Consider the following 12,487-nt stretch of genomic DNA (forward strand, 5'->3'; position numbering starts at 1 on the left):
CACATATATAAATATAAAATTCATGAACTTGACCTGGAGGACATTTGCTCTTATAAACAGCTTTATTGCTTAATTTGCAATTAGGTCCTGCTTGTCTGTGTGTGGCATTAACATAAATTGATAGAGAGAAGCACCAGGTGCATTCAATTAAAAGAGCTTTAAAGAGAGGTATCATGTTTTACCACGAGGTCGCATTTTTAAAATATATTTAACAGGTTTATTCCAATGTCAGGGTTGCAATAAATGAAAGTCAAGCAGACTGAAAACAGACATGTCTCCAGGTCAACGCTCCTGCCTCCTGATTTCTATCACCTCCTCTGAAGCTGTTCAGTCATCTGCATGCAGACCTTGCCAAACCTTGGCACATGCCGGCAGGGCAGTTGCTCTTCTCTGTGCAATACAAGGGCCACCGGTTTTACTTCACTTTGGGATCTTACTAGTCTGAATCAAGCTAGCCATCAGTACTACCAAGGCACAGGGCCAATCGTCTCCACCATTGCGTGTGGATGGACAAATGGCAACAGGAATCAGAGAAACCTAAGCAGAGGCACTAAGAAAACCCTAGGCCTGCCGGGGAAATAGCTTGTCCTTTTCCCCTTTGCCTTTCCGGCTCTTGGCCTGGATGAGGAACCCCTAGGAAATGCCCTGAATAGCATGTCTCAGAGATGCTTCAGAGAATTATGCAGAGCAAGTATTTTTAGACTTTTCTAAAGCTATGAAAAGTTTATGAAGCAGCTTAAAGTTGGAAACTCAGGCACAGAGGGACAATGAGATACGCTTGGCTGTAGATACTTGATTTCTGTGTAGCATCAACACCCATTCAATCAGTCGCTGCTAATACCTTCCCGGAAGATTATTCACTTAAATGCAATGGTATACAAGTTGCCTTCTTAAAATGTCTTAGGAGACATAAGTAGATACATGCACACATTTTACCTCTTGTATAACCACAAAAATTAACTCCTAGGACAAACTTTTACACGAGACTTCTAGGACCTTTATGGTATTATTTTCTTTCAATATTTCCATTGATCATGTACTCAAAGTTTATAATTTAGCATAGGGGTCTACAATAGACTGAGTGTTTATTTTCCTCCCAAATTCAAACATTGAATTCTAATCTCCAGTGGGATAGGATATGAAGATGGGTCCTTTGGGAAGTGAATGGGATTTAAAAAGACACTTATAAAAGAGACCAGATGACTGAGGTTGTGGCTCAGTGGTAAAGGGCTTGCCTGGCACATGTGAGGCACTGGGTTCGATTCTCAGAACCACATATAAATAAATAAATTAAATATAGGTTCACCGACAAGCAAATATATATTAAATATATTTATTTAAGTAAATATATATTAAAAAAAGGGAGAGACAGACCAGAGTGCTCCCTGGCCTTGGACAACATGTGAAGACTGTGAACAGGAAGCTGGCCCTCTCCAGATTCCTAATCTGTGGTGCCTCACTCTTAGACTGATAAGCTTCCAGAATATAAGAAATAAGCTTCTGCTATTGATGAGTGGTCCAGCTTGGTGTTTTGTTGTAGCAGCTCCACATGGTTAAGATGACATGTCCAGTCCTGAGAACCACTGACAGAAGGTACACAGATTACATCTTCAAGGCACAGGATGAAGTGAGTCTGTAGAGAAGTCAACAAATCTCATGTATTTCCTGTCCATTCAAATATTTTCTTTTCCTTAAGAAAAATCCCAAATGCTGCCACATCCCAAAAATCTTCCCTAGTATTCTTGTATAAATGAGTGCATGTTTTGATTCTTATCAGAATCCGCTTTGCATTTTCCAATTATGTCACACATAAACTCCCGTCCTAATTAATGTGTGAGCTGTTAAGTAGAGGAGTATTCAAGGTCTTTTCTAATTTCCTAAGACCTAAATAAAGCATTATAAATCCATGCTTTGCTACATTCCCTTTCTGATCCAACATACAACAAATAGTACATAAAATATATGAGACACTATTATATAACTTAGAAGTCCTAAATGAATTGATTGAACCATCAACAAAATGAAGTAAATAATATTAAAAGAAACTAACACTTTAGGTCACTCAACATATGAGCTTGGACACAAGCAGAGGTGGCATTCCACGGGGCTGAAAGGAACAAGATCACTCACATGCAGAGGAACTGGAGTGGGTCTCACAGCTGCTCAGACAGTAGGCCACAGGGGAATTTCCTGACTCTGAAAAGGAGGCTGGGACAGGCCCATCTTCACCACCCCAGGTGTTCAACATTTACAACACAACATGGCCTCTCACAGAGGCTCAGAGGAATGGCCAGGGACCCTTGGGCCAAGCCACCACGTGGCAGCAGGAATGAAATCATGACAGATTAGAGTAAAATAAGAAAAAAAAATATCCATAATAGTTTTAAAATAAGTATGTTTAGAATGTCTGAAGAGATAGTAAAATGAATAAATCCAAACCAGGAACAAGAATTTATGAACCAAAACAGATATAAAAGAAATAATGAAAGGTGTATACAAAAAATTCTTAAGGTGAAAGCTATTATATTAAAATAATCACTGGGGTAATCTTAAAGTCAGACTCAGCCAAAGAATAAATAAATAAGTAGGACTACGGTTTTGAGAAATAATGCACAATGTGACACAGTAGTCAGAGGCTGAGGACATGGCAACAGATAGAGATGATTTCACATCCTTGTGCAGGTGTTCTGAAGGAAGACCGCGAGCAAATGTCTGAGAGGCCATATTTGAAAAAAAAAGATACCGCAGAATTGGGGACAGGCATACTTTCTGAATCTCCACAACTATCAATCACGGTAAATGAAAATAACTCCACAGTCACACACTCCTTAGTGAAACTAGAGGATATCAAAGGATAAAGAAAAAAGAATGTGTGCTACTTCAAAGGGAAGGGCCACTGCACCATTGGCAGACATCTTAGCGGCAATGGTAGACACCAGAAGGCGATGGAGCACCCCTGTCCATTCCTAAGGAATGTGACTTAAGACATGAGTCACGTGTCTGGTGATGCAATGTTTCTGAGTGAAGTGACAATACCTTTTTAGCTATCAGGTGGTCAGAAATTTATCTACCACTCCACAACCTTGTTCAAACAATTTTCTAAATGACATATTTCTTTTATCAAAACTAAAGTTGTAAGAAACAATAATTAATGGTAAAATACATGAACAAATTAAATAAGCTAATTGGTAAAAACTACATGTGATTGAAAAGAGAAAAATATAATTTAGACAACCTGTAAAGGGTGAAGTGTTGGGGCTATTTTGAACAAGCTTAAACCTTTGATTTGGGCTACACAAATTTATATTTAGGTACGTTTGCTAAGAATAATTGCTGAATGAAGAGAATTACAGCCTCCAAATCAGCAAAGGGGACAAACAAATGATAATACTTCAGTGACGATAATGACGATGAGACTAACTTGGCCAACCCACAAGTACCTAGGAGAGCAGGGATAAAGCATGATAAACCAAACCCACAAGAAAAAGGGAGGTGCCGCACTGACCACAGGACATCAGAGTTAACTGTCCCTTCAGAGGTTAGACGGAAAGGAGTCTACCTGTAGACTGGTTACAGGAGGTAGGATTAAACAAAATGCATAGAAAAGTTAAACTGAGAACTGTTAACACTCAAACACTAATTACAAAGACTCTGTGGCATAGAATTTAGGGCAAAAGCATTTGTTAAGGTAATTATTTCATTCTAATAAAATAAAGGTTGCTATGGAAGCAGAACCTTATAAAAATAAAGAATATCTATGTCCTTAGCAATATAGCCTTAAAATGCACAGAACAGAAATTGCACCTGATTTAAAAAGAATTGGCAACTCCGTAAGTACCATGGATTTTGGTAAAATCTGAACATATTTCTATCAGAAATAGACAAAGCAGATACAAAATCAACAAGTATATGGAAATGTCTCACAAATATAAAAACAATGTATAAATCACTTGGAAAATAGATCACATAGCAGAACACAAATGATGCCCCTTCCCCCAAAAAATCAAAGAATAAACATAACACAGACCATTTGGTGAAACTATTAGAACATTCTGTGCTGATGCTGTCTTCCCCCAAACACCGCACTCTCTGTTGTGTGCGCTGTAAGCACGCAGACACCAGTGAGTGGCCAGAAACAGTGCTCTAAGGTACACTGCATCCCAGATCTTGCTTCTTTCAGTTTTCAGCCTAAATCTCCCTGTCAATTCACAGCGGGCCCATGAGGCAGACAGAAGAAAAGAGCATGAGAAACTGAAGGAAACCAAGTTTATTTTTCACAATGTAAAAAAACTACATTATTTCACTATTGTATTTTTCCATTATATTGAAAATGTGGGAAGCAGTTAGAATTAGTAAAACAAAATCACTCAATTGCCTGAAAATCACAACTAATGGCAGCCTTATTAATTCTCATTGATTATTAACATTAAGTGGTTGAATTTATTACTTAGGCATTTTGTATGCATCTGTTCAGTGGAAACTTCCATCAGTTTCAGTTACTCAAAGGGGATACTGGGTGGTTGGTCACCACGGGAGAAGATGGTAACTGGTGAAGAGCTTGGAATACATGCCACTCACGTTTTTACAGTTATAAAGAGCCCCCAAACGAAAAAAAGCTAATTATTTTTAAATTAATCAGATACTTTATTTATACTATTTACTTTGGAGAGATTCACCTAGGCCATATTGTCCCATGTGTGTTCAGCATTATTTTACCTCTATAAATCACATGCCAGTCACGGATCATCAGTGTGATGACCATAGTTCTACCCTGCACCATTCCAAGGCACCAGGCTCGCTAGACACCTTCAGACCATCGGTTTTCAATGTAAGCAGGCCTTGCATTGAGCTAAACTTATGCTGTCACTGGAACAACTCGGGGAACTCAGGCTGCTCTAGGGGGATGGTAGCTTTCCCCACGTCACCTGCATGGCCTCACAGTGACCCTGTCCTGCAGACTGAGTTTTCTGCATCTGCTTCGTTCTTCTCTGAACCAGCTCCTGTGGTTGGCTATAGGTCTTACTTCACCAGTGATTATGCTTAAGAGTAAATAAATGGGCTGTCAAGGGGGGAAGGGCAAGGTAGTGTAGCAAAGTGTCTTAGAAACTAATTGAGAAAGTAGATATAAAATCTTATGCAAGTATACAGGATATAATCTGTGCTTTAAAAGGGCAGTTAAAATTAGCAGCTCTGTTACAGTTTTATTCGTATGACATATTCTCATTAGGGTAGACACTGACAAGCAATAGAGGATGGGACTTCGCTCTGACTTTGAAAAGCAAAGACTGTAAGACTCAATCTTAAATAATTTACTTCTATATTTAAATTTGATAAGTAAAAAAAAATGTTCTTTTTCCAAGAAGGTTTTTCATCATGAAAAATGACCAAAGGAGCAAGTGGTAAGGACGCTGTTGGAAAAGCTGCCCCCTGGGTTTCCTGGGACACCTCACCCAGGCACTGAGAAGTATGTCCTACCTCCATCCCTGGAACGAGGACACTCTGCCCCTGAGAGGCATGAGTGGGGGGACCCACAGCCAGCTCAGGCTGGCTCAGCAAAGTCCCTGAGTTTCCACCACTTGCGTCTTCTTGTACGTGATCTCTGGTCCATGCCTCATGAGTTTTTGAGATATACAAAAGCACCAGCCTCCTTAGAGCCTTTATTTACTTTGACAAATAAATACGTTTCCTAGCACAGAAGAGCCACAACTGTTTTGGAGGGTAAATATTTCATTCCCCATGTTTAAAAAGAGCAAGCTGTCATCTCATTGATTCTGAGGTGAGGACTGAAAGATGACTACCAACAGGTACAGAGATCCTTGAATGAAAATTACCTGAAGAGTTAAAGGCATATTCCAATAATGAAATAGGAAAAGCTTGATTAATCAAAATTACTGTCCACCCTCAAAATGCCATTTTCATTAATTCAAAGTTAGACCTTTTCATTAAAAATCCCATCCTGTTCATTAGCATGCACATTGTTGATGACTTCTTTAAGTGGGAACAGTACAGATTACCTATTTCTGAAGCTTAATAATTTGGTAATTATTTTGAAAGCTCCAAACTATGTAAGAAAATCAGTAAGAGGCTGATGAGGTTATATCATCAAAACCTTAGTGTGAGCCGCTGAAAACTTTGGTCATTTTAAGCACTTATATATGACTCCTTAATGTAATGGTAAGAAACACGAGATGGAAATTGTAGGTCTGGGTTCCAGATTTGCTCTCACACATGGCCTTGCTGTTATCATGTCTTCCCAGACTGTTTTCTACATGTTTAAAATATTATGCTTATGATAAAATTCAGAGCCAGAAGAAACTATTTGTGAAAAAACATTTAAAAAAATAGTAACAAGAGAAAATATGGATCACGAAATGAAAAAAAAAAAAGAAAGAAAGAAGGAGAAAAGAAAAGAGATTTGCCCTTTAACTAAATAGAGCTAATGGCCAATGGCAACTGGGTACCACACAGGTCCCTAGTGCCAATGGTGACATGGCTGCCCAGTTTCCTTGCAACAGACTTGGAGGTAAAAAATTAGGTTGCATGCAGGCTTATAAGTCACCAGTGCTATATATTTTGTCTAATACTTTTATTCAACTTACAATTGTAAGCATATTCAAGTCACTGAATTGTACTTCAAAAATTTTGCAGACCTTGGGCACGGCCATCTAATTGTGTAATTACTATGTAAATCCACCTTGTTATACACACCTGATCCCCAGTGATTACTCACCAGCATTAGTAATTTCTATTTGTTTAAATGTCGCTAATTATATATATATAATAACTCACATTTTCCTGTGGCGGGGCCTGTATATACATTGTCATGCAAGTTTAGGAAAACTATTCACATTATTGAAACATTTTATTTATAAACTTTTCCCCAAAGAGTCAGTATGAATTTTAAATCTTTTAATGCCCAAGTTAGTAAATAAAATATAATTTTTTGTTGCCAGCCACAATAAATTTGTTGTCATTCATTTCAGAGTTAAAACAATTTCCTTCCTTGGCTACTGAATCAGCGGTATGGCAAACAATATTGATCCCTATAATTTTCCCTCTTGTACACCATTCATAGCATTTATAGCAAGCCAATGAGACCAAATTTCTAGCACACATAGATACTTAGAAAAACTGCACCCTCGTCTCTCCCTCCCCGGACTCCATTATCAGGTCAGCTACAGATCTGACCCACTATTCAAATGGATGATGGTGTACCTCCTAGGGAATATCTTTAAATTACCCCAGAGCTTCAGGACATCCCCACTGATACCAAACTTCTCTCTAGTAGCTCCCTTGGATTACAGAAATCCCTGCGGCTTTAAAAATCAGACTAAGTGGACACTGATAACATGTAGATTTGACAAAATATAGGGGTAGTAGACTTGCTGTGAATTTTTTTGTTTGTTGTTTTGTTACACAGGATTAAACTCAGGGCACTCAACCACTAAGCCACATTCCCCAGACCTATTCTGCATTTTATTTAGAGACAGGGTCTCACTGAGTTGCTTAGCACCTCGCTTTTGCTGAGACTAGCTTTGAACTCAAGATCCTCCTACCTCAGCCTCCCAAGCCTCTGGTATCACAGGCATATGTCACTGTGCCCATCTTTCTGTGAATTTTCAAAAACAGAAAATTGGGGCCAGTCTGGTGGCTCACACCACTGTAATCTCAGTGACTCAGGAGGCTGAGGATCAGACGTTCGAGGCCAGCTTCAACAAATTATCAAAACCCTTTTCAAAATACAAAATGAAAAATGGCTGGGGATGTAACTCAGTGGTAAAAATACCCTGGGTTCAATCTCCAAAACCAAAATAGAAAAAGAAAGAAAAGAAAAGAAAAAGGTGGATTTTCTGCCCATGACGGGAGCCGAGCTTGTTTTCTGCATAATTATATCTCCTAGAACATTCTGAAAGAGTAAAGCCTTGATTTCAAATATCAACCAATGTGAAAACACTTCTACTGTAACCCAGAGGCAGTTAATATTTTTAATGAAGACAAAAGCACATAGAAAATAATTACATTTCTTTTAAATTATAGTTTAAAGCAAACTAATTGAATTTAAAAGTAAACAAGAAAATATCAATTAGATACCTATTTACTCTCTTGTGTAATTATATTGTTTTACTGCCCATGTTTCACAATTGTTGCCAAGCAGCTTTTAAATCCCATCATTAGTTTTCCAGAAAAGAAACTGGAAAGTGTTATGTTTTGGTCTCCCAGGTGTTGTTTTGATAGGTACGAGGCTGCTCAAACTGTCGTCTTTGCAAACAGGTGCACTCGGTACACTGGATTTTTGAGACATCCTGACCTATTAAAAGCATGTGGGCTCATGGAGATCTGGTTCTTAAAAGTTAGTCACTGTAATTGTTCATGGGGACTTTGTTTTGAACTAATCATGCACATGTTAGTTGGCTTTTTGTCACTGTAATCAAAACACTGACAAGAACAACTTAGAGGAGGAGAGACTCATTTTGGCTCACAGTTCCAGAATCCTCAGCCCATGATAAGGGCTCCACTGCTCTAGGCCTGAGTGAGGAAGAACATTATGGTGGAAGGTGGCAGAGGAAGGCTGCTCTGCTCATGGTGGGGAACTGGCCAGGGAGAACATGGACACTCCCAGGTGGGCCCCAGAGACGTGCTTACTCCAACTTGGTCCCACCCCCAGTGGTCCATCCAGCTATCAGTGGACTAATCCACTGATGAGCTCAGAGTCCTCGTGACCCAATTGTTGCCTAAAAATTCCACCTCTGAACACTGCTGCATGGGGAGCCAGGCATTCCAACCATGAGCTTTCTGCGAACATTCCAGATCCAACCCAATAACTGCTTTCCTATTCTCATGGCTCAACCTTCCTCCTGTTTCCCCCTTCCTGAAATAAGTTACCATGAGCCAAGAAGTTAAACTGAAGAACATACTTTTCAAAATCACATTTCCAAGTAACAAGAAATTTTAGGTCTGTATCATCCAGAAGAAGGGCTGGGTGTGTACCTTTGTGTGTAATATGTAATCTGTCTGGTCAGGGTCACTTCTTCATTTTTCAATGCCCTTATTCATGATTCTACTCCTTTTGATATAGCTTTTCTCTCATTTAGCCAAAAGATAATAATAGACTAGTCCTATCTTTAATAAAATTCTACTTAACAGTCATTAGTACATCATAAACCATCCTGCCCACTGTCTGAACTTTCCTGCCCATGATGCCATTAATATGTGTAACCATCCCGAAAGAGATCTAAGTATTACTTTAAGCATCTCAACATCATGCAGCAGAGCTCTGAAAGATTATATTTACTCTCAGCTTTAAAAGGCAGGTAAACAAGTGAAGGCTGCCAGAGTTCTCTCCACAGTATCTTCTACCACAGCTTCCCTAAGTCTGCCCTAAGAGCCACTCGCCTGCTGGAATTCCCTCGGTGTTTATAAAGGATGTATCATTTAGCATTTGAAGACTAGTTTGCATTGCCCTGTAATGAACTTTCTGGTGCTTCAGCTTCTGAATTAGATTTTAAATGCTGCAAAGGTAGACATCTTTCCTGCCAGCCTTTTAGCCCCATGCTGTGTCTTAGACACGAGGTGCAAGATCTACCTGGGGAATGACGCTCCTGGACTAAGAGAATCACATGGCGCTCTGTAGAGCTGGACCATTCCTGACTAGACCTTCCTGCCTTTGTCTCCTACAGTACTTTCACTTAGTTTCAGGTAGCTTTGGGTCACTTGTTCTAGCCCTCAGAGCCGCAGCGCAGTTAAAACCCTACTGGCTGCTTACCCCTGTGGTCTGAACACCCACCTGGACATGTGGCTTGCTCTGGTGCTGCTGTTGGTTGGCCTGGCATCACACTCATCTGCAGCAGTGGGTCTCAGGTCTGGTCCTTCCTCAGACTGAGCTAATGACATAACTATATGCCACTCCTAGACAAAGTGTCTAGCTGGACTCCTTCCCACCTGCAAGACCTTCACGCAATGATCTGTGCAATGGTGCAGCACATTCAGAACCTGAGAACCAACAAACAAAACACCACTTAGCAAAATTTCCTCTTACACAAATTCCAAATTCCTTCCTTCTGTGGGCTCCTTAGCTGCCCATGATCACACATCTTCTACAGCCATTAAGCATGTATAGTTTTCTAGCACTTTCCAAATGAAATTCAGAGGAGGACATGTGTCCTAATTTGTAGGGGACTGTGGATCTGAGAAGAAGTTGTTGGTTCATTGTGAATGTTACTTATTTACTAGAGCTATAGACACTTGTGGGGCAGATAAGACATTCTAAAAAGATGACTTAGCAGAAAAGCTAAAACAAATTGTTTGGAATCAGCAAAGGAGGTCCCATTTGTCCCACCTGCGAGGACAACTTATCTCCCTTTGCCCACAGCAGGTCTCTCCTATCCAAAGGTGAAATAAGTGGCTGATCCAACCTAGCAAACCCAAACCAATTTTGAGTTGCACCAAAATGGGTGAATGATTCTAACACTCCACTAGTGACACTAGAAAAAAGATATCTGTCCAGTTAAACACAGGATTAGTATCCAAAGGTCTTTCTCACAAAAGCCAGCACAAGAGCCAAGAGCACTGTTAGGAAACATTTGGCTAGTTGTCAGAAAGCACGCTCACAGTAGGTAGAACAAAATTCAAAACTCAAAACTCAAAAAAAAAAAAAAAAAAGGTGGAAAGGTGTACCAGAACTTCAGTGGCACCAAAACTCTCATTCACATCAGTTATAATACACCTGAATCTTGAGAAAATTTTCTTAAAATGGCTTCTCAACTGAGATGGTGCCTTTTCAGTAGCAGCCTGGAGGAAGCCCTGGCTACCCGCAGGTTTGCTAGGAGCAGACCTCTGCCTAATGCAGGCACCTGGAGCCTAGTGTCCCTCCGTGGCAGGCAGTTTGCAAGGCCCTGTCCCAGCCACACAGCCACGTGCTGACGTTTGTGGAAGACAGGACGTTTCCAGGTAATGTAGGAAATCTTGGTCACTCCGGGTTGCCACCATCATGGCTTTGCTGTATACATTTGGTGACCCTGAAAACATGTCAATGTTTACAGTTTGGTCACCAAGTGATGCTCCCCGCCAGACTCCCTAATGGCACTGCGGGTCCATCCCTTGGTCAGACTTCCACCCTGTTCTTGAGCCTCACTGCAGGCCTCCTGCACTGGTCCCCAAGGAAGTCGGAAGACGGTTGAAACCGCTGACCCAGAGGGACATCGGGTCGCAGCTCCTGTTCTCTGTGGGACACAGAGAGGTGCCCACCGGGACCCCGCAAGTTCCCCCTACGCAGTTGCAAGATTCATGGAAATATGTGCCCATGTGTCACTGCTTTCTCTCCACGTGGCTCCCGCGCTGGCTTTGCAGGCCCCTCGGGGGCACAGCGGGCTCGGCGACGGTCACAGCGGTCACAGTGCAGGGGCCTGCGCACAACCGCCACCAGGCCGTCGGGGCGCTCCGGTCCTGGCGACCACGGCGTCCCAGCTGGGCCAACTGTCCCTGGATCTCGGAGACAATGCCCACTCGGCGGCAGAACCCTGCGGCCGGGCGTTGCTGCGCCCTCGAGCTGTCGCGCGGGCTCAGAGGCCGCCCCGTAGCGCACCTGCCGCGTCGCCCAGCCGGTGTCGCCGCGCCCGCCATGTCGAGCTACAGCGGGCGCAAGTTCAAGACCGGGGACCTGGTGTTCGCCAAGCTGAAGGGCTACGCCCACTGGCCGGCCCGCGTGGAGCAGATGGCCGAACCCAACCGGTACCAGGTGTTCTTCTTCGGGACCCACGAGACGGCCTTCCTGGGCCCCAAGCACCTGTTCCCGTACGAGGAGTCCAAGGAGAAGTTCGGCAAGCCCAACAAGCGGCGCGGCTTCAGCGAGGGGCTCTGGGAGATCGAGCACGACCCGATGGTCAAGGCCGCCGCGCCGCAGGCCGAGCCGCCCGAGCCCGCCCACGGCGACGCCGAGGCCGCCGAGCCGCCCGCCGAGGAGCCGCAGGGCCCGCAGCCCGGGCCGCCCAAGAGGAGCGCGGCCTGCGCGCCCGAGGACGCCGCCAAACGGCCCCGGGAGGCCGCCCCCGACGGCGCGGAGGCTGCCCGCGAGCGCGAGGCCGAGGCCGAGGCCGAGGCCGCGGCCCAGCGGGGTCCGCCCGAGCCCGAGCCGCCGCGGGAGCAGGCGGCTGAACAGCGGGCCGCGGCCCTGGGCGCCGGGGCTGGCGACGGCCCGTAGGCACCCACCGCGCCCAGGAGAGCCCTGCCGGAGCCACCAGGGCCCACGCACGACCCCTTCCCGCCCCGCCCGCCCCGCCCCACGCCCGGCCCAGGGAGAGGGACAGGCCGCCTGGAGGCGGCAAGCCACGGGCCAGCACCGCCTGGGCCACGCCGCGATGTGACTCAGGGCCCCTGCTCCCACGATGGGACGAGGCCCGGAACTGCCTCCAGGACCTCGGCCTCGACAGGACCGACCTTCCACCTATGGACGTCGCTTGGACCCCCAGGCACTCTGGACCTCTGCCTTGGA

General features: G+C 43.7%; 1 protein-coding gene across 1 annotated transcript; it reads left to right on the forward strand.

The window, feature by feature from the left end:
- Positions 1-11,617: 11,617 nt before the first annotated feature.
- On the forward strand, positions 11,618-12,196 carry Hdgfl1 (HDGF like 1). The gene has a single exon (XM_027948081.2). The coding sequence runs from the start codon at positions 11,618-11,620 to the stop codon at positions 12,194-12,196; it is 579 nt and encodes a 192-aa protein (XP_027803882.2).
- The last annotated feature ends 291 nt before the right edge of the window (positions 12,197-12,487 follow it).

The sequence above is a fragment of the Marmota flaviventris genome, chromosome 6 (assembly GCF_047511675.1).
Source record: "Marmota flaviventris isolate mMarFla1 chromosome 6, mMarFla1.hap1, whole genome shotgun sequence".
NCBI classification, from domain to species: Eukaryota; Metazoa; Chordata; class Mammalia; order Rodentia; family Sciuridae; genus Marmota; species Marmota flaviventris.